General features: G+C 44.1%; 2 protein-coding genes and 1 pseudogene across 2 annotated transcripts in view; 2 read left to right on the top strand and 1 right to left on the bottom strand.

Moving 5' to 3' along the window:
* Positions 1-483: 483 nt before the first annotated feature.
* LOC146960487 (cystatin-B pseudogene) lies at positions 484-1,306 on the top strand (annotated as a pseudogene).
* Positions 1,307-4,107: 2,801 nt separating this feature from the next.
* Positions 4,108-23,375, top strand: part of LOC146960485 (ciliated left-right organizer metallopeptidase-like) — a 35,533-nt gene continuing 16,265 nt past the window's right edge. The window contains exons 1-4 of the mRNA XM_085772341.1: positions 4,108-4,195; positions 4,321-4,428; positions 4,521-4,652; positions 5,495-5,604. Coding sequence (XP_085628467.1) covers positions 4,381-4,428; positions 4,521-4,652; positions 5,495-5,604 — 290 coding nt within the window. The 5' untranslated portion in view covers positions 4,108-4,195; positions 4,321-4,380. The remainder of the gene's footprint in view (positions 4,196-4,320; positions 4,429-4,520; positions 4,653-5,494; positions 5,605-23,375) is intronic.
* On the bottom strand, positions 8,837-9,672 carry LOC146960486 (cystatin-B-like). The gene is made up of 3 exons (XM_085772338.1): positions 9,598-9,672; positions 9,390-9,491; positions 8,837-9,008 (listed from the first exon to the last, which is right to left on the bottom strand). The coding sequence occupies exons 1-3, from the start codon at positions 9,670-9,672 to the stop codon at positions 8,880-8,882; spliced, it is 306 nt and encodes a 101-aa protein (XP_085628464.1). The 3' UTR covers positions 8,837-8,879.

The raw sequence follows: 23,375 nt of genomic DNA, 5'->3' as shown, positions 1-23,375 counted from the left end.
CAGTATCTTAAAAAGATAAATTTAAGAAAAAGTCAATTTTGATTGACAGCTTAAAAAAAAGCAGCCTATTATTTCCTTGTTTCATTGTGACATAATTCTCATCTTTCCTTGTTTGGGGTTTTCCCAATGATAACGAGGTATTTCATTATCGAGTCAAGTGTCTGATGTATAGAAAACTGTGTTCAAGTTGTTCAAGGTGCGGTTACAATGTGTTTCAGGTAGCCTACACATGCTGAATAAAACACTGTTATTTCCTTGTTTCGGTTTAACATAATTCTCATGTTTCCTTGTTTGGGGTATTCCCCATGATAACGAGGTATTTCATTATCGAGGGGCGATTGGGCTCCGACCCAGTGTCAGGTCCACCTTTCAGTCTGCTGCACAGATATAAATACAGGCACTATTTGGTTTGAAACACAGACGTCGAGTGGTTTCGTTCATATAATAAAGGGTTCGTTTGCTGATTCACATAAAATTGTGACAATGACTGATGCCGTATGTGGCGGTCTTGGTCCGACTCTTGATGCCGACAAAAATGTTCAGAGCATGCTGTGACAAAGTAAGATGAGAAAATGATCTTTGCTACACTTTGATTTTTTCAAACTACTCATGTACATTTGAATGTGGCCTGTGTGTTTCATCTTCTTGATGTGTTTTCTTGTTTTTTTCAGGTGAAGGCCCGAGCAGAAGCTAAAACTGGGAAGAACAACAGCGTCTTCAAAGCCATTAAATACAGAGCACAGATTGTGGCTGGGACCTCAACTACCTTCATCAAGGTGATTCATTTTTACCAAACAGAGGTTTTTTTATTTATTGTTTGAAAAGTATAGGCTTACCTGTCTGTCACCACCCTCACTGTTTCCATACTTGTTTCCACATTTCCTGAATATTCTTAAAAAGAAAAAGACAGTCGAGTGTAGGTCTCTCTGCAGTTCCTGAAATATGTATATCGTAGGTACTTTTACAGGATTAACAAGACAGCACTCCTGTGATTATGGATTTGATAAGATTCTTTATTGTCATACAGAAAAGGAAACTATTTGAGTTTTGTTTTGTTCAAGCCTGCAGAAACATTGGATCACTGTCAGAACAAATTAAATAATTGTCCAAAATGAATAATCCAGACATTAGGTGGAAACACATTGTGATTCTTTTGCCCACGATTTGGCAGGTCCAATGTGAGAGGAGATTGAATATATACACCTACGTGTTTGGGAAAAGCCATCCCATGTGGATGGAGGGAAAACTTGAGCTGACCTCTCTGCAGCAAAACAAGACCCGCGACGACCCCATTGAGCCTTTCTAAAGGGACCACCAGTCAACAAGTCATCCTATCAGCCTGCAGACTCCACTCTTCATCTCACTGTCCAGGCCCTTTAATGTTATCCACTGCTGACATGTAATAACATACTGAGATGTATCATGATGATATGATGAGCGTCACATTTGAATTATTTTCTGTGTGGGGTTCAAATAAAATAAATCACAATGAAATGAATCAGACTTGTTGTCATTACTTTGTACAGTCTTTTTACCAATAAAGCCGTGCACGTTTAAGTTCCTGTGTGTGTGGGTGTGGAACTCTTCCGGACGCGTGTCCACAAACCAATGTCCATTCACGTGAAGTCGTTTGCATAATAATAATAATTTATTTACACATAAAGTCCAGGTAAGCACAGGATTGCTGCTCTCAGTTAAGTGTAATTCACACTGTTAAACACTCAATCACGGTAACTCACTCTGCGTGTCCTATACACGGGTCTTGACACGGTCTTGACACGAGCTTGACACGGTCAGAAAACTTTTTGCTCTCCTCCTCACACACACACCGGAGGCCAATTACACCCTCACCTATATCACCTTCACCCAACACAATACCCCCCCTGGTGGTCAAACAGAGAACAGGCAAAATGGCTCCTACAACTTTTAAACATCACACATATCTGTCAGATGACATGACAATTATATGGGTTGTCTTCAGGTTTACACATTGAGTATAGGCTACTGTCCATGACTTGTAGACAGTGGAAGTGTATTTCCTCTAAAACAAAACAATTAGTGTAAAAAATATATATTTGAATGACTGCTCCAAATTAGATTTCCAGTAATAATCTACCAGTGGAGAAAAGAAACAAAAGTTACAGTTTGTTCAAGGCTGGTTCCTGTGATGCTGTGTCTTAATGTAGATCATGAAGCTGCAAAAAAAGTTTGTTTTTTTTGGCTGTAATGCCACTTATTCATACAGCCATGCAAATTCACATGTAAGGTCAGGGAGGGAGTGGGTGCACATAATATTAATCACATAACTCTAATGTTATCCCTTACTGGGTTAGGCTGCAGTAGGCCTAGGCTACTTTAAAATGGTCAGAAAATTGTTCTTTCACATGTTTCTGTCTGGTTTGTGCTGCAGTGGGAGTTGGGTGTTTCTGTGACGGATCGGGCCAGATGAGGATCTACTCCCCGTCTGTGGTCTCAGCCCTGCAGAACCACCTGCTGTCAACAGATCCTGAGCTGGGAGGACCACTGGAGAACCTGGTACTCAACAGATCAGTAAACACCTTTTCCTCCTCTGTAGCGGCCCTTGGTTCCCCAAGAAAGGAGGCGGAGAGTTCCTTACGGGTGCATGAGTTTATTGCCTTAGTTGGTGTAGCACCGTGAAAACTATGAGGGAATATACAAAAAAACACAAGAAGACATATTACACTTCACATACAATTTCCCCAACACAGATTCAAAAAGCACCCAATTTATTACTATAAAAAAAGCAAACAAACAAAACTACATTTTATTAACCCATTACAAAATTACTAAAACCTTATTTAAGGAATTAAAATATAATGTGAACGGCATCACCCCAAAACCAAAAATAAAACAAGACACCAAAAAAATAAAGTAATAGCCCAAAATTCGGATACACACCTTGTTCCACAAACCAAGGGGCTAATAGAGGATGGAAGGTGCCGTCTATATACTGTGTGTGTCCCACCTAATAACAGAAGCCAAAACCAAAAAAAATTAATACTGTTTTATTTTTAAAGGGGGTGAAATACCTGCTACCCCCTTAAAACCACCCAAAAAAAAATTTTACTAAACATTAATAATTCAACCAAGACAACTCACCCAACCGAGGCCAACGGGACATGGTTCATAACACATGCCTTGGCAGCACATTAACGCTCTGAGGCCAGCCAGGGGAGAACAAAAGGAGGATGGTGGTGATGCGCCACTAAGGTGAGGCGCACACACCCACAGGAAGAGCTTAACAGGTGACAGTGGCCTATCCTCCATCTTATACCCCAGAAAACTGACCACATAGATGGCCGGTAATACATCTGACCCTTTTACAATCACTCTGTGTCCAATATTTCCTGTTTGCTCCTATGGCTACAACCTGCCTCCGTCCTGCAGGGACGGCAGCTGCAGGGCAGAGTTGTTTCCTCTCACTGGGAGTCCCGTGTCCTTGAAGGGGAATCCATTCATGGGCGGCGGCGCTTGGGAGGGGGGGGTACTGGACTACCACAGGTCCCGGATTCGGGGACCCGGTGACTTTAGCTGCACTACAAGACACAGGCTGGTTGACCCACAGTGAGAACCTGAAGCCAGAGGGCCGCAAGAGTCTGGTCCTGGGGGCTCAGGTGAGACCCTAGGAAATGTAAACTATTTAGAATATATACAATAAGATAAGATAAGATATGATATTTATTTATCCCACAACGGGGAAATTCTAGTGTTGCCAGCAGCAGTACACACATACACATACAATGTCAAAAAAAGTGCATGAGTATTAGAAAATATGTATGTAAACATGTACATACAAGGACAAAAATGGTGCAAATACAAATATAAATAGATGTAAATATGGAGGATAGAATATTTTAAAGTGATAGTGATATTTTGAAAAGGAATTCATTACATCAGCTGCAGTGTTTCTGTCTCTGTAGGTGAAGGAGCTACATTTGGCTGTCATGATAACTCCTCCTCTTATTTCTGCACTGGCAGGTAAATATTAAAACATATATTTATTTTCTTCTTTAAGTGGAATACAATTCACTTTATTTCCAGTATTAATGTTGCATTATTTATTCTCTCTCTTCTCAGTGAACTTGGGTGTCATTTTCTCCACCTCCACAAGGGGGAGTGCCAGACTGATTTATACCTGGAGGGATGCAGAGTGTTTAAACCCCTAAAGAATGCAGTAAGTTTTATTTCCTCTCTTTTATTTTCAATATTGTAAAGCAATGACACCTGTATTTCATTTCCCTGATTCCTTTCTAACATGTTTTCTTCATCACCATTGCACCTGACCTTCTTGACCTCCAGAGTGAATGTTGGAGGGAGGAAAACAGCAGACAGCCGGCTGAAGACGACCTCAGTGGGGAGATGTGGGGCCTGGACAGTCGCTGCTTCCTCTCCAGTCTGAACAGACAGGTGTGTGTGTGTGTGTGTATGTGTGTGTGAATGTCACCTGTGTTTTCCAGAGTCTTTCCTCTGTCTAACTTTATCTCCTCTCGTCTCTGCAGAGTCCGGTTCCTGCAGTGAACGGCTCAGTGGAGGGTCGCTGCTACAGACACAGGTGCACTGGACCAAACAGGTTCCAGGTCCAGGTGTCTGGTTCTGAGTGGGTGGACTGTCCAGCAGGAGGCGCCACTCAGGTAACCAATGTGTAACTACTAAGTAAATACAAAATACTAACCTCTACATCTATTAGCTATATAATAACCAATGTTAAAGCTCCTTCTGCTATTCTGGATTATGTTTACAGAAATATTACTAATGTATCACAATTGAATTAAAAACTAAAGCCAGCAACTTTGATGGTTCATCTCTCATAAATTAAAGGTCATTGAAACAAATTCATTTGAAACAGTAATAGACATTAGTCATATATTTTATTTACTTTGTGCCTATCAGTTTAATGTGTTTGACACATGGTGATACTGAATGAAACAAACAAGAAACAAAAGAAGAAATATTTCTGTGCCACTTGGTTGTTATTGATTCCTTTGGTATGAAACACATGCAGCAAGAACATCTATGTTGTTGCACCTGCTCAGTTGGTTTATCTTCCTATGCAAGTAAAGGTTGGAAGAACATTATGTTTGAATTGCAAACACCTCTGGCAATGTATCTGGTCCTAACAGACCTTTTTCAATCTCAGCCACTTGTTTACAGGAAATCATATGACAGCAGAGCACTTTTAAAACTAATTTAAATGGCTCTCACTACTGGTGCTGCAGCTGTAGACTCAGTATAAAGTATAATTCATACAGAGGGGACAAATGCATTTTGTGATACAACAGTTCTGATCTGTCATTAAAACCACCCATCAGAAATGTAATGTTTTTTTGATAATCCTTCATGTCTCCAATCAGGCTGATGTCACTAAGCAGAGAGCAGACTGTGTTTTTCAGCTCTGTGGTGGATCCATCATTTAAAGCCCGATCATGTATGTAAAAATCCTACTGATTTTACTGTCACTGTTTTTATTTCTCAGGTAAAAGGCTTCCATGGTTTAGTCTTCTGTCCTGACAGGAGGTTGTGTCTGTACCCCGACATCGCTCCTCCTTCAGATGGTGTCAGTACATTTTCTGCTTCTAACACAAGGTTAGTGGGTAAAAGAAGGAACCCCCTTGGTTTAAAATAACCTCTAGCCGAGGCTACAGATAGCTGACCACCACTGGCGTGAAAGTTGTATGAATGAATAATGGTTTCTGTAAAGCGCTTTGAGTGTCTTGAAAAGCACTAGGCTATATAAATCCAAGCCATTATTATTATTAACCTCATATTTTCTTTGTTTTATATCCAGTGAGCTCTATGAGACGTTAACCTCAGTCCAAGACTGGACCTGGTCTCTGGTCTCTGCAGCCACAGCTCTCAGCTCCACTGCTGCTCTGTGTCTCCTGGCTGCTCTCATCGTGTCCCACAGGAAATGTGTCTCCAGCAGCAACAGGATCCACACTGAGACACAGCTTCACAGGCACAGTTAAAAACGTTTTAAGCACCGCCAAATTCAACCAAAACTGAAAGTTCTAAAATTCTGCTTTTTTGGCCTAAATTATTTCTTTATACAGTATTCTTGGACAAATTGGCCTCAATGTACTTAGAGCAGAGGTTCTAATATTTAGACATAAAACACTTGAGTGTTGTTACATCTGCCAGTATCTTAAAAAGATAAATTTAAGAAAAAGTCGATAAAATGGCCTCAGACCTCAAGAGGGCATAAACAGGTCTGTATTCAGTTTTAGGCGGTGTATGTGATTTGGTGTTTGCACTTAGATTGGGCCACAAACAAAGATCTTGTTTAGGGCCACCAAAATCCTAGGGCCGGCCCTGCACGTGCAGCGTCTTAGCTCAGGTCAGTAAAATGTTTTTCTAACAGGTTGACAGTGACAATCACGTGAAACTGAGGCGAACTCATTCATGTTTGTCTCTGATTATACTGATAACAGCCTACCTCCAATGTTGACGCGCTACATGCGCGCTCATTAAAGCGGCGCGTATCCGCGTGCAGTCGGTGCGACGGCGACGCCGTTTCCCCCCCGTGCATGTCCGTGGAGCTGTGCGCCGCGGACATGCACGGTTCCCTACGTTGCTGTGTCAGACAGGTGTCTCCCACGGAGCTCTGCCCCGTTTCAGAGGTGAAGGAAGCCCTGACGTCGCCTCCGCGATGTAGAATGTGTTCAATTCAAAAAGTGAAACTAACACATTATATCTATATGTCCATTACACACTGAATGAAACATCTTTATTTATTCAGTTTATTTTAATAGTAATAATTATGACTAACATTCAGTGAAGACCTAAAAATCAGTATCTCCAAAATGGAAATATTGCAAAGGAATTTTCTTTTTTTTTTTAAAGCATTTTTAATATAGAAATGTTGGCCTTCTGAAAACTATGTCCATCTATATGCACTCAATACTTGGTTAGAGTTGAACTACTGGGTACTTATTTGTTAATGGTGATAACCCCCCCCCCCCCCCCCATGTGACCTTAAACTGAATTAACACTGTTAGTTGAACTTTGTGGAGTTATTCATCAAGGATGAACAACAACTGTGTGTGGGTGTGGTTATGGTTACACACAGGGTTCAAAATTAGCGGTCGCCAGTCGCAGTCGCTGACTGGCCACTCTGGCGAGTGAAAAAAATCCAACTACTTCGTTGTTGTTACTGTTCTTCCCAACCCGGCTGTGACGCTTGGGTTGTGAGCCGGTGTCGTGCAGATCTTAAAGCTCACAACATGCCGTATAGCAATGATTTGTGACTGATTACAACGCTCGCGGCGCACGTGTGTGTTCCTCTCTCTTCAGTCTGGTGTTTGGCTGCACTTTCAATAAGAGCATGTCCATATGAGCGCGATCAGCTGAGACAGAGCACAATGGATGTGGCATTAATCAGATATCGCAGCGCACATGTTTATTTAACGGCAAAAAAAAAACATCGCTCCAATTTTTTTTTTTTTGCCGTTAAATAAACATGTGCGCTGCGATATCTGATTAATGCCACATCCATTGTGCTCTGTCTCAGCTGATCGCGCTCACATGGAACTTTTCTTATTGAAAGTGCAGCCAAACACCAGACTGAAGAGAGAGGAGCAGCAGAGCTCCTCTGACAGCAAATCATCCAATCAGCCTGCAGGCTCCACTCTTCATCTCACTGTCCAGGCCTCTTATATTAGCTACACAATGTTATCCACTGCTGACATGTGATAACACACGGTGTGATGTTTCATGGTGACATGATGAGTGTGTCACATTTGAATTATTTTATGTGAGATTCAAATAAAATAAATCATAATGAAATTAATCAGACTTGTTGTGATTCATTTTGAACATCACCAACATCACCTTTAGCTCCATCAGATGACAACAATTATATGGGGTTGTCTTCAAGTTTACACAATGGGTACGGTCCATGACTTAGTGTGTGGAAGTGTATTTTCTAAAACTAAACTAAACAATTTGTGGAATAATAAAAAATACTATTTGAATGACTAATATCTGTTCCACATTAAATTACAATTTAGACTTAATATTCTACCAATGGAGAAAAGAAATAAAAGTTACAGTTCAAGACTGCCCAGCAAACACAAACCGTAATTTCAACGTTGATTTCCGGTTGAAACCTAAAAGAAACTAAAAAGCAGTTACAACATCAACGTGGTGCAAAATGCAAAATGCATTTGCATATGTGTGATTATCAACCAAAATTAAACAATCCCAGCAAACACAAACCGTAATTTCAACTTTGATTTCCGGTTGAAACCAGGTTGATATAAGGTTTGAACGTTTTTCAACCTCTATTCAACTGTCTAAAAAGCGGTTACAACATCAACGTGGCGCAAAACGTGGTGCAAAACACATATGCAAATGCATTTTGCATTTTGCACCACGTTGATGTTGTAACTGCTTTTTAGTTTCTTTTAGGTTTCTTTTCACCATTGGTAGAATATTAAGTCTAAATTGTAATTTAATGTGGAACAGATATTAGTCATTCAAATAGTATTTTTTATTATTCCACTAATTGTTTAGTTTAGTTTTAGAAAATACACTTCCACACACTAAGTCATGGACCGTACCCATTGTGTAAACTTGAAGACAACCCCATATAATTGTTGTCATCTGATGGAGCTAAAGGTGATATTAGTGATGTTCAAAATGAATCACAACAAGTCTGATTCATTTCATTGTGATTTATTTTATTTGAACCCCACATAGAAAAGAATTCAAATGTGACGCTCATCATATCATCATGATACATCTCAGTATGTTATTACACGTCAGCAGTGGATAATATTGTGTAATATAAAAGGCCGGGACGGTGAGATGAAGAGTGGAGCCTGCAGGCCGATAGGATGATTTGTTGACTGGAGGTTCCTTTAGAAAGACTCAATGGGGTCGTCGGGGGTCTTGTTTTCCTGCAGAGCAGTCAGCTCAAGATTCCCTCCCTCACATGGGAGCTTTTCCCAAACACGTAGGTGAATATATTCATCTCCTCCCATATGGACCTGCAAGTGGGCAAAAGAAACACAATGTGTCCACCTCATGTCTGGATATTCATTGGACAACTGTTAATTTGTTCTGACAGTGATCCAATGTTACTGCAGGCTGAACAAAACAAAACTCAAATAGTTTCCTTTCTACTATGACAATAAAGAATCTTATCAAATCCATAATCACAGAGTGCTGTTTTTTAATCCTGTAAAAGTACCAAAATAAACATATTTCAGGAACTGCATAGAGACCTACACTAAACTGTCGTTTTTCTTTTTAAGATATTCAGGAAATGTGGAAACAAGTATGGAAACAGTGAGGGTGGTGACAGACAGGGAGCCTATACTTTTCAAACAATAAATAAAAAACCTCTCTGTTGGGTAAAAATGAATCACCTTGATGAAGTATTTGATCCCAGCCACAACCTGTGCTCTGTATTTAGTGGCTTTGAAGACGCCGTAGTTCTTCCCAGTTTTAGCTTCTGCTTGGGCCTTCACCTGAAAAAAACAAGAAACACATCAGAAATGAAACACACAGGCCACATCAACTGTACATGAGTAGTTCGAAAAATGAAAGTGTAGCAAAGATCATTTTCTCACTTACTTTGGCACAGATGCTCTGAACCTTTTCATCGGCATCATGAGTCGGACCAAGACCTCCGCATACAACATCTGTCATTGTCAGAGTTTTAGGTGAATCAGCAAACGAATGAACGAAACCACTGACGTCTGTGTTTCAAACCAAATAGTCCTGTATTTATACCGTGCAGCAGACTGAAAGGTGGACCTGACACTGGGTGGAGCTACAGTACATGTGTAACCACACTCACACACAGTTGTTGTTGCAGCATTTCCCCCAGTGTTTGTTTGCGATATTGAGGCGAATTGCTTCACTTTTCCAACAGCGGAGTGGCTTAAGCGCGCTCCCGCGAGGGGGCGCTTTTCATGGCAAGGCTGCATACGACGGCACAACACCGGCACCCAGTTTTACCTTTACACTTGAGTCGAGCATGCCATTCCCTTTGGGCACTAGAATGTTGACTGGCCGCCGGGAAGCGTCTCTTTTCTGTGGGGCGGAAGTTCCTCCTCAGTCATAGACCAAAACTGATATTGTAACTATGCGGGCACCTCAGGGTACAAGCTGACAACCTATCCAGTGTCAATAATTGACCCCTCAACATGTATTCTAGCCAGGTTGTCATCTTAGGAAATTATTTTTTTGTTAATTTCATGACTGTTTTCTAAAGGTGGTAAAATCGGATTCCCCCCCCCCCCCAAGTGCTTCCTTATTCTTTGAACCTCCTCTTGTAGTTTTGAGAAAATTTGCAATATAATCCAATTCATATGCAAACATGATCTTTAGAAAACAATAATCAATATACCAGAGGAGTATTGCACTGTAGGGGGCGCTATTTGTCAGCACAGCTGTCGAATGAGGCAACAGTGAAGATAATAACAGCAGGTGTCAACAGTCTCAACAGGGTAATGTATTTCAGATAATTTGTCTAATTGTCTACAAACAAAACCATCTACTGCTACTGTAATGGAGGGTCCTGTGTGCACTCACCCATAAAAAGGACATGCAAACCTGACTGACAAATGGTCATTGACCTCTTGGCATAACTGTTTGCATCGTCGCCCGCCATGTGGGAGACCAATGTTTGAACCCTACCTGGGGCAGTCCGTACCGAAACACAACGCAGAGGGCCAAATGTTGTCAGAAAACGGTATAGGAGACGCTTTTTCCCACTAACTAAACTTAAAAGCTGAGCTAATGTACTTTCATACAAATGTGAATGAGTGTGTACTGGGCATATATGTTGACAATTAATTTTATACACAGCCTACTCTACAGTCTGCTAGTTAAAGTTAGGTCTACGATTTGAAAGATTGATCATTATTATTAATGTAACGTAATTTAGATGGTGGTTATGGCCCTTTATACCATGGTCTGGATGAATCCTCGATTCTGATTGGCTGCTGGGTGTCCATTATTAATAAGTGTTATACCATGGTCTGGGTGAATCCTCGATTCTGATTGGCTGCTGGGTGTCCATTAAAAAGTGATAATGGACACCCATAAAGATGTTCCGGTAAAATAGCCTGATTACGTTCTAAATATTACTACGCTGGCTCAAACGCTTGTTGGTAACCACGGCAACGGACACTCGGACCAAAACAACTTTTTTTCAGCGCATCACGGCGCTGGAGTCTGTAAACACACCAGCGGTAAGAAGCACTGGACCTCTGAAATAATACTTTGTGTCACGTAACATTTGAGCCGTCACCTCACCTCCCTTTACTGATCAACTATCAGGCTGTGGCAGAGTCACTGGCTGTAGTTATGCTGCGGTCACAGCGGGTCCCTCTTTTTTTTTTTTTTTTTTTATCGCCGACGAGTGTTATTAAATAGTCCGCTCGGCTCAGCCGCTTAAAGACGTGTGATTTTAACGGTAAAAACAACATTTTAACGGTAAAAACAACATTAAATTATAAGTAATTGATTTAATATGTATTTATCTCGTAAGTGACCATGGTATAAGCGGGATAATGCCCTTCGAGGTGTCCGATTATCAGAGATTAATGGACTTCGCGGAAGCAACCGTCCTCCGCTTCGCGTCGGACGGTTCACGCCTCCGCGTCGTCCATTAATTTCTGATAATGGACACCTCGTCGGGCATTATCCCTTACATAATGGACACCCATAAAGATGTTCCGGTAAAATAGCCTGATTACGTTCTAAATATTACTGCGCTGGCTCAAACGCTTGTTAGTAACCACGGCAACGGACACTCGGACCAAAACAACTTTTTTTCAGCGCATCACGGCACTGGAGTCTGTAAACACACCAGCGGTAAGAAGCGCACTGGACCTCTGAAAAACTTTGTGTCACGTAACATTTGAGCCGTCACCTCACCTCCCTTTACTGATCAACTATCAGGCTGTGGCAGAGTCACTGGCTGTAACGTTACGCTGCGGTCACAGCGGGTCCCTCTTTTTTTCTCTTTTATCGCAGACGAGTTAAATAGTCCGCTCGGCTCAGCCGCTTAAAGACGTATGATTTTAACAGTAAAAACAACATTTTAACGGTAAAAACAACATTAAATTACAAGTAATTGATTTAATATGTATTTATCTCGTAAGTGACCATGGTATAAGCGGGATAATGCCCTTCGAGGTGTCCGATTATCAGAGATTAATGGACTTCGCGGAAGCAACCGTCCGACGCGAACGTCCATTAATTTCTGATAATGGACACCTCGTCGGGCATTATCCCTTACATATGGTGCGTTCCAGGCAGGCTTTTTAACCCGTAAATCACGACTTCAAGTCACCAGTTACGAGTTTGTAGCGTTCCAGGCAAGTTACGAGTTACGAACTGGGAACTCGGAGTAGATCGATCTAGTACGAGTTCACAGGTGGGAAGTAGATATCACGTGACGTCACACAGCGTTCGCAGCCGGTCACAGCGCCATCTTGGGTACCGACTTCCAAAGGCAGTCTATGGGCTGTGACCATAATACATCCATAACCCGTTACCATAGACTGTAAAAAGAATGGACGTAGCGTCCGTGACGTCACCCATTGGTTTTGGGGAGTCGTTTTTGTGACTCAAATATGGCGGCCTGAACAGCGCCATGTTGGATTGGCCGGCCGAGAACCCGCCCACTGGCCTCGAAGCAGCGGTCCACAGAGCTGCTTGGACCTGTCACTCAACGTTTCCGCGCCCTAATTGGCCAGAATTTTAACCTAATAACAGTAAAACGGTAGAGTTAAAAAAAAATTCACCCCCCTCAGAGTGTGTGCGGGGGTAGAAACTATCGATTGAGACAAAAAAACGTTCTGACACCAGGCTTTTAACATGTTTATTGAGGATGTAAAGTCGGCGATTTTAACATGGGGGTCTATGGGGAATGCTCCCTTCTGACACCAGCCCCCAGAGGAAGTCGAGGGGATTGCAGTTTTTTGAACGCGGAAGTGAGCTTCACTTCTCAGACCGACAACTGCCCCCTTGCCCGTTACGCAAATACCGCCATCTTGGACATCCCGCAATGCATTGTGGGTATTCACCGATGCACTCTGGGATTGAAAGCGTCCAAACAACACCGCAGCACCGTGCTCCGCGGCTCTGACAGACGGGCCATGGCCGCAGTGGACACAGAAGATAACTTTAGTAATATGACGGTTAGTCATAAATGTAAACGGAATCAAAATAAAACTAGTGAAACTAGTAAATCAACTTGGAGCTCGAGCGTTTATAAGAACCAGGCGCATATTTGCAACAGGCTACTTATTTTTGCAATGACCAGCACCCATTATGCACAGAACAAGGAGGTCACTGCAGGAACACTGGAATAAAACTACTTTAACCCCCGACATATCTTTATTGACATCAGACAATAAATACGACAGCTTGTCTGTGTTACCACGACACAGGAGCTTATCAGAGTAGGGGTGTCAACGTTTACAATTTTTTTTTATTTATTTATTTATTTTTATTTATTATTAATTTCAAACAATTCTTATGCTCAGCACAGAAAATCTATAATATAATCTCTGTTGTTGTTACTGTTCAAAAGAGTCAGAATAAGGAAGGGTCGGATCGAGAGCAGCATTCATTTACAAGTTTAATCTGCACCAATAGCCTACACCTTTTCTGAATAAATGTACGGCCACAGGCTACCGGCTCTTCCCTTGGCTCAGTCATCGGACCGGGCACGACTGGACAGGTTCGGATCGAAAACATTTACTACCAGGGTTTTTTTCTGAATTATAAATATTGAGGCGGCCGCCTCTGTCTGCGTTTGTACGGAGGGAGAGATCAGCTGATCCGCTGCTGTTGACTTTCTCTCTGAGCGTCTCTGCCTGCAGATGTTCAGCTGAGGGAAGACGCTGCTCACCTGTTGAGCTGAGCGTCAGCAGCAAGTTGATAACCAGCTTCGTACCGTGTTAACTCGGACCGGGGCTTGAGGTTTTGTTAAGATGGAATATGAACACAAAGCCGAGTCTCCTTCGCAGTACAGGCCGGAGGAGTCGGTGTTGTTGTTGTTTTTTCCCCCCTCGGCCTTTATTCTGAAGGGACAGCTGGAAAGAGACCGGTAGGCTACGCGCAGATAGAGGGGGGAATTGACACGCAGTTCAGGCAACATTATCACCCCTAAAAATATATATTGGTGAGAAATGATCGAGGAGGAGGGGGGGAAAAGACGTGTAAACGACTATTGATTTTTCTAAACGGTTATGATTTGTTATCCGTGTATCTGTTTACACGTGTAGATGTTGACACTCCTAGATCAGAGCTCTATTAGTCCAGCACAACCTGTCACGTCTCTGTGTGTCTGTGTCGCGAGCAGGAGGAGCCGCTGTTGACAGGTGAGGACGCTATAACACATAGCCTATTACTATTTGGTCATATACAAGGGATGTGAACTAAAATATGTACACGGGTTCGTCATATTACAGCGGCTACGGCCGTGATTACGAACCACAGGTTACAGATGTGTCAGGAGGGGGGGCGGCAACCGTACCGTGTACACGTTTAAAACGGAAAGCATTGCACAGTTTACACGTGTACATATTTTAGTACATGTTCACATCCCTTAATGGTTCCAGGGTGCCATTCCGAAGGGCCGCCACTCCGAACGTTTACTTTAATTTGTCGGAATGCCGACCCTTAATTATTTATGGGAAAAGGGTGCCATTATGAACCTGAAAGAAAGGGTGCCATTCCGAACCTGAAAAAATCTTGAATGGTCTGGCACAGAGTAAACAAGCCTAATTGTGGTGGTAGCGTAGTGGTCAGAGCATCTGCTTTTGACGCGGTGGATCAGGGTTCGACTCCCGGGGGAGATACTAACTGCGATTTTATTGGCCTCTACCTAACCTTTTTACTAAACTTAACCAACTCCTTTCTACATTGCCTAAACCTAACCAAAGCACAGAGCAAGGACATTTATTTTCAGCAGGAGTGCCGCGGCTGCATCAGACCATGGATGTAATGCATCAGACTCGCACCTGGGTGAAACTTTGGAGGCGGAGGGGGAGGGGGAGGGGCCGGTCGGGCGCTGTCCCCGCGGCGCGTCGTGTCAAGCCGGGCAGGAAGTCAAACCACGAGAGAATCCGGTCAATTTTCAAATTAAAACACATTCGGAACGGCGGCCCCTCGGGAAGTTCGAAATGACGGACCTTCGGGAATTTTCGGACTGGCAGACCGTCGGAATGGCGGTCCTTCGGAATGGCGGTCGCCTCCCTCCCTTAATAGAATATTATTGTGTTACAGCGTCCTCACCTGTCAGTCAGCGGCTCCTCCCGCTCGCTCTCTCGCCTGCAGGTGCACACAGACACACAGAGACACACACACACACGGGAGCGTGACAGGTTGTGCTGGACTAATAAGCTCCTGTGTCGTGGTAACACAGACAAGCTGTCGTATTTATTGTCTGATGTCAATAAAGATATGTCGGGGGTTAAAGTAGTTTTATTCCAGTGTTCCTGCAGTGACCTCCTTGTTCTGTGCATAATGGGTGCTGGTCATTGCAAAAATAAGTAGCCTGTTGCAAATATGCGCCTGGTTCTTATAAACGCTCGAGCTCCAAGTTGATTTACTAGTTTCACTAGTTTTATTTTGATTCCGTTTACATTTATGACTAACCGTCATATTACTAAAGTTAACTTCTGTGTCCACTGCGGCCATGGCCCGTCTGTCAGACCCGCGGAGCACGGTGCTGCGGTGTTGTTTGGACGCTTTCAATCCCAGAGTGCATCGGTGCATACCCACAATGCATTGCGGGATGTCCAAGATGGCGGTATTTGCGAAACGGGTTATGGCTGTGACCTAATACATCCATGGCTGTGACATCAAATCTCACAAAAATAGTGGATAAACCTTTTTTTATTACATGGCACTATTGAATGTCGTATTCCGATAATTTATTGATATTTCTGATATTTATTTACATCTTGATTTTGCATTTAACAGTCTGTTATTCCTGTTTAACAGATCGTTGCTAAGTAAAATACACTAGGTAGGGACGCCGCTCTGATCAGCGGAGCACAGAAAAGAGAAACTATGCAGGATATTTACTTTCTGTTTCATTTTTTACCGTCATTAAACAGCTTGGGAGACATGTAGGCTACGCCAAGGGAGGCTGCCTCACTCTACTGAGTGTGAGCGGCACGTACGTTCACGTTGCTTTCGTGAATTGTAAACACACAGACGCCCCCTCGGTTTTAGCGTCCAGCAGTTTAGCGGCTAAGGGCCGAGATATACTTGCTGTTAAGTACGCGTACGCGAGCTGCCGCGCGTATCCTGCGTCCGTTTGATGCGTCACCTGCGACCGAACGCACATATCGACGCGAGGTGACGCGACGCAGGATACGCGCGGCAGCTCGCGTACGCGTAGTTTACAGCAAGTATAATTCAACAGCAGTGATGGATAACTGTACCGGAGAGGCTCAACATGAGCTTCATTTGAGGAATAAACGGCAGCTTTACCTGACGGGAGACCGACGCCTGAGCTACGGTAGCTAACAGCTAGCAGCTTTTACCTACTTTTCCTCCCCCCCCCCCCCCTTTCTTATCGCACACACACGGCCCAGGTTGTCTGTCATATCTGTTGTAAACCTTGTAATAATAGCTTGTTGAGTACAGTTAACACTATTGTTGCCTCGGTTTGAGTGTGGATTATTAATTGTTAACGGTTTGTTTAATGTGAGTGGTGGTCATCGCGTCCTGATGAGTTGGGTTTTAATAACAGCTGATAACGTAACTGAGTAGATGGTGTGGATTGTGATGAGAAGGTGTTGCACATATTTTAAGACTTATCTGTGCAAACCATTGTGCAAAACCTGTTTGTTGTGACTTTTTGCGTGATAAGATGATTTGCCGAATTCTTCTTCCATTCCTGCAGCCTTTTGTCTCAATGTTAACGATGGCAAAATGTCCAGATATTTTATTACTTTATGAAAATAAATGTCTGTGAGTTAAAAAGAAGTGGGCTACGCATTTCTGATTTGATTTGGCTTTTCGTGTATTTGGAGGAGAGACAGTGAGAGCGAGCGAGCGAGAGAGAGAGAGAGAGAGAGAGAGAGAGAGGTCCGCTGGGTGAGCTAGATTAACTTTTAACGGGAGAGAGAGCGGCGCACCGCGCTGTCAAAGATCGTCTCAGCAGAAATGGTGTGTGCTTTCAAGGCAAGGCCATCAAAATGAGAAATATCCATATCCAAACTACATCAGGCAGCAGTCTTCTGGTCAGAGAGGATGTGGCTGCACTGAGCTGAATAGAGGTTAAGGGGCCGTGTCCACCGGACGCGCTTTCAGCTCTGACAGCGCTCTCAGCGCTGCTTTCCCAGCGCTTAGCGCGCTCTCTCTCCCTCGTCAGAATGCCGCTGTTGCTAGGTTACAAAACGAGTCCTCTGACACTTCCGTGTTCCGGCCTTGTTTCATGGATGCAAACAGCGCGCCGAAAAGCGAAACTCGCTTTTTTCATGACCAATTAGGTGACTTGTGTGAATCGTTCAGATCCGAAGAGTTTTTGTTTTTGAGAGGGAGGGGGGGGGGGGGGGTCTCAGCGTCTCAGCTGGGGTCAGTAAAATGTTTTTCTAACAGGCTGACAGTGACAATCACGTGAAACTGAGGCGAACTCATTCATGGTTGTCTCTGATTATACTGATAACAGCCTACCTCCAATGTTGACGTGCGACGTGCGCGCTCATTAAAGCGGCGCGTATCCGCGTGCAATCGGTGCGACGGCGACGCCGTTTTTTCCCCCCGTGCACCGTGGAGCTGTGGCCGCGGACATGCACGGTTCCCTACGTTGCTGTGTCAGGCAGGTGTTTCCACGGAGCTCTGCCCCGTTTCAGAGGTGAAGGAAGCTCTAAGTGGAAAGACGTCGCCTCCGCGATGTAGAATGTGTTCAATTAAAGTGAAACTAACACATTATATAGGCCTATATGTCCATTACACACTGAATGAAACATCCCATGTCTTTATTTATTCAGTTTATTTTAATAGTAATAATTATGACTAACATTCAGTGAAGACCTAAAACTCAGTATCTCCAAAATGGAAATATTGCAAAGGAATTTTTTTTAAAGCATTTTTAATATAGAAATGTTGGCCTTCTGAAAACTATGTCCATCTATATGCACCCAATACTTGGTTGGGGTTGAACTACTGGAAATTTACTTTTCCGTGATATTGTAATGTACTTATGGTGAGCCCCCCCCCCCCGGGAAATTCCTCTCTTTTTTGGTCCTGACCCGTTTGCATCCCTGCTTGTTTAATGTAAACACTACAACGAGTGTCAGAAATACACAATAGCATTAGCAGCAGCTTTTGACATGGACCCTGAGGTCGGCCTACCTTCAATACAAGTGTGGGTCATGATATAAACCGAGCCACGTCTCCGGTTGTGTTGCTGTCGGTAACGTAAGTCCCGCCCCTTCTTGATTCTGATTGGTCAGTGCGGGGAAAAGTGACATTGACGAGCGCAGCGCTGTTCTAAAAGTTGAACAGATTTCAACTCGAAGCGCTCTGAGCGCCGCGACAAAAAGAAGCAAGCGCCGAGGGCGTTTTACCGCCGAGGGCGCTGAGCGATGTGAGCGCCCAACTCAATAGGGTTTGAATGTAAAATAGACGCCCAGAGCGCTGAAAACGCGTCTGGTGGACACAGCCCCTAACTCAGTGTTCGGTACCCAGCATGGCGGCGGCCAGGTGGAACGCACCGTGACGTCACCTACTGATAAGTATCTATAGGAACAGGTCGGAAAAACACGAGTTACGGGTTGTCGCTACCCGATTTGCAACTCTACCCGATTTGTGACAGCCACGTACGGCAACTCCACTTGGACAAACTTAGTTGAATTGACTTAAGGGCCTTTCACACCGAACGCGGCAGGCGGCGGAAGGCGGCAGCAAACCCATTCATTGTGTACGTGCTACCGCGGCGCACCGGCGAACGGCTCTGCGCCGAGCTGAGCGGCACGCGAGGTGGGCGCGTGCCGCGGCGGCGCGCTGCGCCTGAATTAATAAATGTTTAATCTGGGCGCAGCGCGCTGTGACGACATCTCGGCGCGTCCAATAGGAGAGGATGTAGTGGAGTCTGAAAAAAAATCAGCCGCTTGCAGAGAGAAAACAAACGACCAGACGTTCAGTTAAAGTGACGGGATGAGTTGTCATCCTCCTGAGGATCAGACCAACTCTCTCTAACAGGCTGTTAAACTGCTCCCTGCTCAGCCTGACGCTAAAGTTCACCTGGAGGTGGTCGTTTTGTAGCTCCTGGCGAACCTTTGCATATACCCCCCCAAATCCTGTCTTGTTTGTTCGGTTGCTCAGCAACTCGCGCCATATGTGTAAGCGCTGCCGCCCTGCTCTGCGCCTGTCTGCGCTGTACCTCGCGGTGGGCGCAGCGCATACCGCGTTCGGTGTGAAAGGCCCTTTAGGATCACTGCCCTATGTGCGTCGCCAGAGACGGTTTATCTTTTTATTTATTTATTTTTAAATACTTTATTAGTAATGTAAATTGAGGGTTGGTTGTGGTGGTCTGGATCTTGATGCTCAGAAAACAGGAACAGAGGCGGACTTTTAATGTTTACTGTCCTCTTTTCTCGCCGGCCTCATCACCATGACAACCACAAACAATCACAACTACCACAACACTCACTGAATAAACGAGTCTGCCGCGGCTGTCTTATGACGGACCTCCGCGGTTTTTATTAGTGTGACTGCTGAAGCAGTCACACTATTGTTCTTCTGTTTGGCCATTTTCTTCCGCCTTTTTACGGTCTTCTTCTAGTCCTTCAAGGGCCTTTCACACCGAACGCGGTATGCGCTGCGCCCACCGCGAGGTACCGCGCAGACAGGCGCAGAGCAGGGCGGCAGAGGCGCAGAGTACCGGAAGCTACCCCGGAAGCGCGTGCGACAGAGCAGGAAGTGTTTTCTACACGGGCGCGCTTTTTCCGCTGGTTCCGACAAGCAGAGATGTATCTGTCGTCATCCCAAGAAAAAGCTCTGGCTTTAATGCTGGTAAGGAGGAGGAGGAGACGAGCAGCAGCAAAGGGAAGGGTGTGGGTCCACCCGATCCTCATGGCAAGGCAGGAATTGGGGGAGTACAGGCTCGTCCGGGAGCTGCGGTTTCACACCGACCGCTTTGAGGTGTACTTCAGGCTGGACAAGGAGCAGTTTGACCGCCTTTTGCAAAGAGTTGGTCCAAGCCTCAGGAGGATGAGAACGAACTTCAGGCAGCCCATCTCTCCAACTGAACGCCTGGCTATTTGTTTGAGGTGAGGTGATTTTTCATATGGCTGTAAATAAATAAATAAAGTGCCCTGATGGACACGTGTGTGTGTGTGTGTGTGTGTGTGTGTGTGTGTGTGTGTTGTGTTGTGTTGTGTTGTGTTGTGTTGTGTTGTGTTGTGTTGTGTTGTGTGTGTGTGTGTGTGTGTGTGTGTGTGTGTGTGTGTGTGTGTGTGTGTGTGTGTGTGTGTGTGTGTGGTACAGTACATACACAGACAGACACACACATAGATATTTACTTATGTCTATCTATATATCATGTCTATCTAGATATTATAATGACACCTAAATTTATTTTCAGATTCCTGGCAACTGGAGACTCATTCACCACCATTGCCTCCAGCTACAGAATGGGGATTTCCACTGTGGCAGGCATCGTCCCGGAGGTCTGCCAGGTGATTTGGGAGAGCCTGGTGGAGGAGTTCCTCCCTGTCCCAAAGGCGGCTGATTGGAGGGAAATAGCCCAGGGTTTCAGGGAGAGGTGGAACTTCCCCAACTGCTTGGGTGCCTTGGATGGCAAGCATGTTGTCATCCAGGCACCAGCAAACACAGGCTCGCAATTTTTTAATTACAAGGGCACCTATTCCGTCGTCCTCCTTGCCCTTGTAGATGTGAGCTACCGCTTCAGGGTGGTGGATGTGGGGGCTTTTTGCCGCTGCAGTGATGGGGCATTTTTGCTGCATCTGCTTTCGGGCGTGCTCTGCAGGAGGGGACTCTGGATCTGCCAGCGGATGCACCTCTACCTGGTGCAGAAAACCTGGGCCCCATGCCTCACGCTTTCGTTGCAGATGAGGCTTTTCCTCTCAAGTGAGTAAATTTCTTTTAATGGGTCATTAATTACTGACAAAGTAGTGCATTATTGTTTATCTAATTAATTATAAATTTACAACATGCTTTCACAATATTAATATAGTCACCATCTTGACAGTTATTTTTAAATATGTTAAATTTATTGAATATTTTTTTTGTTTTTTATTTTAGCATCATGTTAACATGTTTTAAAATTTCAATTGACATGTAGTTTTGTTATCTTTTACACAGTTGTCCTTGATAATTTGTGTTTTTTTTTTTTCTTGTTCTTCTATTACAAGGAGGAATTTGCTACGGCCCTACCCTGGGAGAAACGTCTCCAGGTCTGAGAGGGTATTTAACTACCGCCTCTCAAGAGCCCGCAGAGTGGTGGAGAATGCCTTCGGGATCCTCGCTGCCCAGTGGAGGATCTACCACCGGGTGATTGGAGTGAACCCCAAAAATGTTGACTGGGTTGTGAAGGCCACTGTGGCCCTTCACAATTTTCAGAGGTGGAACTCCACACCACAGGCTGACTACATTCAGGAAGAAACTCAGCCCCCCCTTGCACTGCAGGGGCTGCGAAGGGTTGGCTCCAACCATGCCTCCCAAGATGCCCTTGCTGTGCGGGAGAAGTTCACCAGCTTCTTTCTCTCTGCTGCTGGTGAAGTGCCCTGGCAGAACAACCTTGCCTGAACCTGCCAACCTGACCCACACTCTCTTCTTCTGCTGCTCCAAAAAAGGCTCTTTTAAGAGCCAACCATTTACTACTAAAGAGCTTTTCCTGATTTTGATTAGTACTTAAGTTAATACAAGGAATAGACTGTCAGTTTATAAAGTCATCATTCTTTATATCAAAAGCATATCTGTACATAAAAAATATCTAGTAAAAACAAAGAATTCTTTGCAATGTATTTCTCTGCAAAAAATATTTTATTGAACACTGTTGAACAGTAAATCTGGCTGTGTGTGTGTGTGAATACTGAACAAAAGAACTGAAAGAAAATAGAGTCTATGAAAATTCTGCGAGGTGAAGTGCCTGCAGGATCTCAATTTTAAACTGACTCCTCTTTTCATCTGGCAGGTTACGGAGGCGAGGAGCCAAGCTGAGGAGGAACAGCTCTTCCTCATCTGGCTTTTGGCTGAGGATCCCCATCACCTCCTTCTCAAAACCATCCCCCTCAATTTGCCCCTTTCTTTTTCCACCTCTACGTGGACCTGGGGGAGGAGGTCGAGGCTGACCTGCTTCAACAGGCGGCGCCGGCGGCGACAGGGAAAATGAGGTGCCTGGTGTGGACACCTCATACTCCTCTGGGGGGAACCACAGAGAGGTTGAGGGTGAATGTGTCCTCATCAGGATCCAGGGGGGGAGTGGGAACAGGAACTGGGGGTCGGCGGGCCTGAGCTGGAGGTGGAGGGCCACGAATTGGGGGTGGGGGGGGGTGAACTGGGGGTGGAAGGTTGGGAGAGGTTGGAGGAGGTTACCCGCTCCACCACACTTGGCTCCAGAAAAGTCATAATAGTGAAGAACCTCCACACTGACCCTTCTCCTGCAGCTGATCCACTTTTTTTCTCCCTGACTATCTTCCTCTCCTTCATATAGCGGTCCCTTAAGTTCTTCCACCTTTTCTTTAGGTCCTCCACTGTAAGTAATGAAATGCATGTTGTTTTTTTCTACAATTAACTGTGCCTGACAATGTATGAACATCATTTTAAAAAATAAAATATGTTGTGTGAATAAACCTGTGAATATTGTGATTTGTCGAGGTCATAGTTATCTCAAAGAAATTTAAATAGAAAGCAACTGGACTTGGTTATTTGTCTAGGAAGACGTTTCACCTCTCATCCAAGAGGCTTCATCAGTTCATGTTCGATATGTTGTGTGAATAATGTATTTTTCCCCTCATTTTGATAAACTATTTGACTGGGAATTGTGTTTCCGTCACCCCTTCTGTTATCTACTTAATAAATGAATCAAATAGTCACCTAAATATTTCTGTATAGCCTATTCATTGTATAGCCTAGTAATAATGTACATAATTAAAACATTTTAAATGTAGTAAAGTGTGACCTTTTCATAATCATGTATAGGCTACCTGGTCCAAGAAAAGCATCTGTGGCAATGCTATAGCTAGCACATTTTAAGATATGATAAGATAATATTTTTAATGTTAAAACCTCTCTACAACTTTCAACAAACCTGACAAATTCATGGTGTTGCTGATCTCCCTCCATCTCTGAGATTTTTTATTTAGGTCACGGTAGACCAGGAGTCTTGTGTCCCACAGTTCAGGACA

The sequence above is a fragment of the Trachurus japonicus genome, unplaced genomic scaffold, assembly GCF_045865225.1.
Source record: "Trachurus japonicus isolate A0001 unplaced genomic scaffold, Traja_1.0 AP030306.1".
Lineage (NCBI taxonomy): Eukaryota > Metazoa > Chordata > Actinopteri > Carangiformes > Carangidae > Trachurus > Trachurus japonicus.
The sequence above is the reverse complement of the archived record's forward strand: the minus strand, read 5'-3'. Positions and strand labels throughout refer to the sequence as shown.

What these genes read in the sequence shown, in the direction of transcription:
- LOC146960486 (XM_085772338.1), bottom strand. Translation starts at nt 9,672, where the DNA reads ATGACAGATGTTGTATGCGGAGGTCTTGGTCCGACTCATGATGCCGAT. An exon ending in TTCAGAGCATCTGTGCCAAA is followed by an intron (nt 9,492 to 9,597) that starts GTAAGTGAGAAA and finishes TGTTTTTTTCAG; the next exon opens with GTGAAGGCCCAAGCAGAAGC. An exon ending in GGATCAAATACTTCATCAAG is followed by an intron (nt 9,009 to 9,389) that starts GTGATTCATTTT and finishes GCCCACTTGCAG; the next exon opens with GTCCATATGGGAGGAGATGA.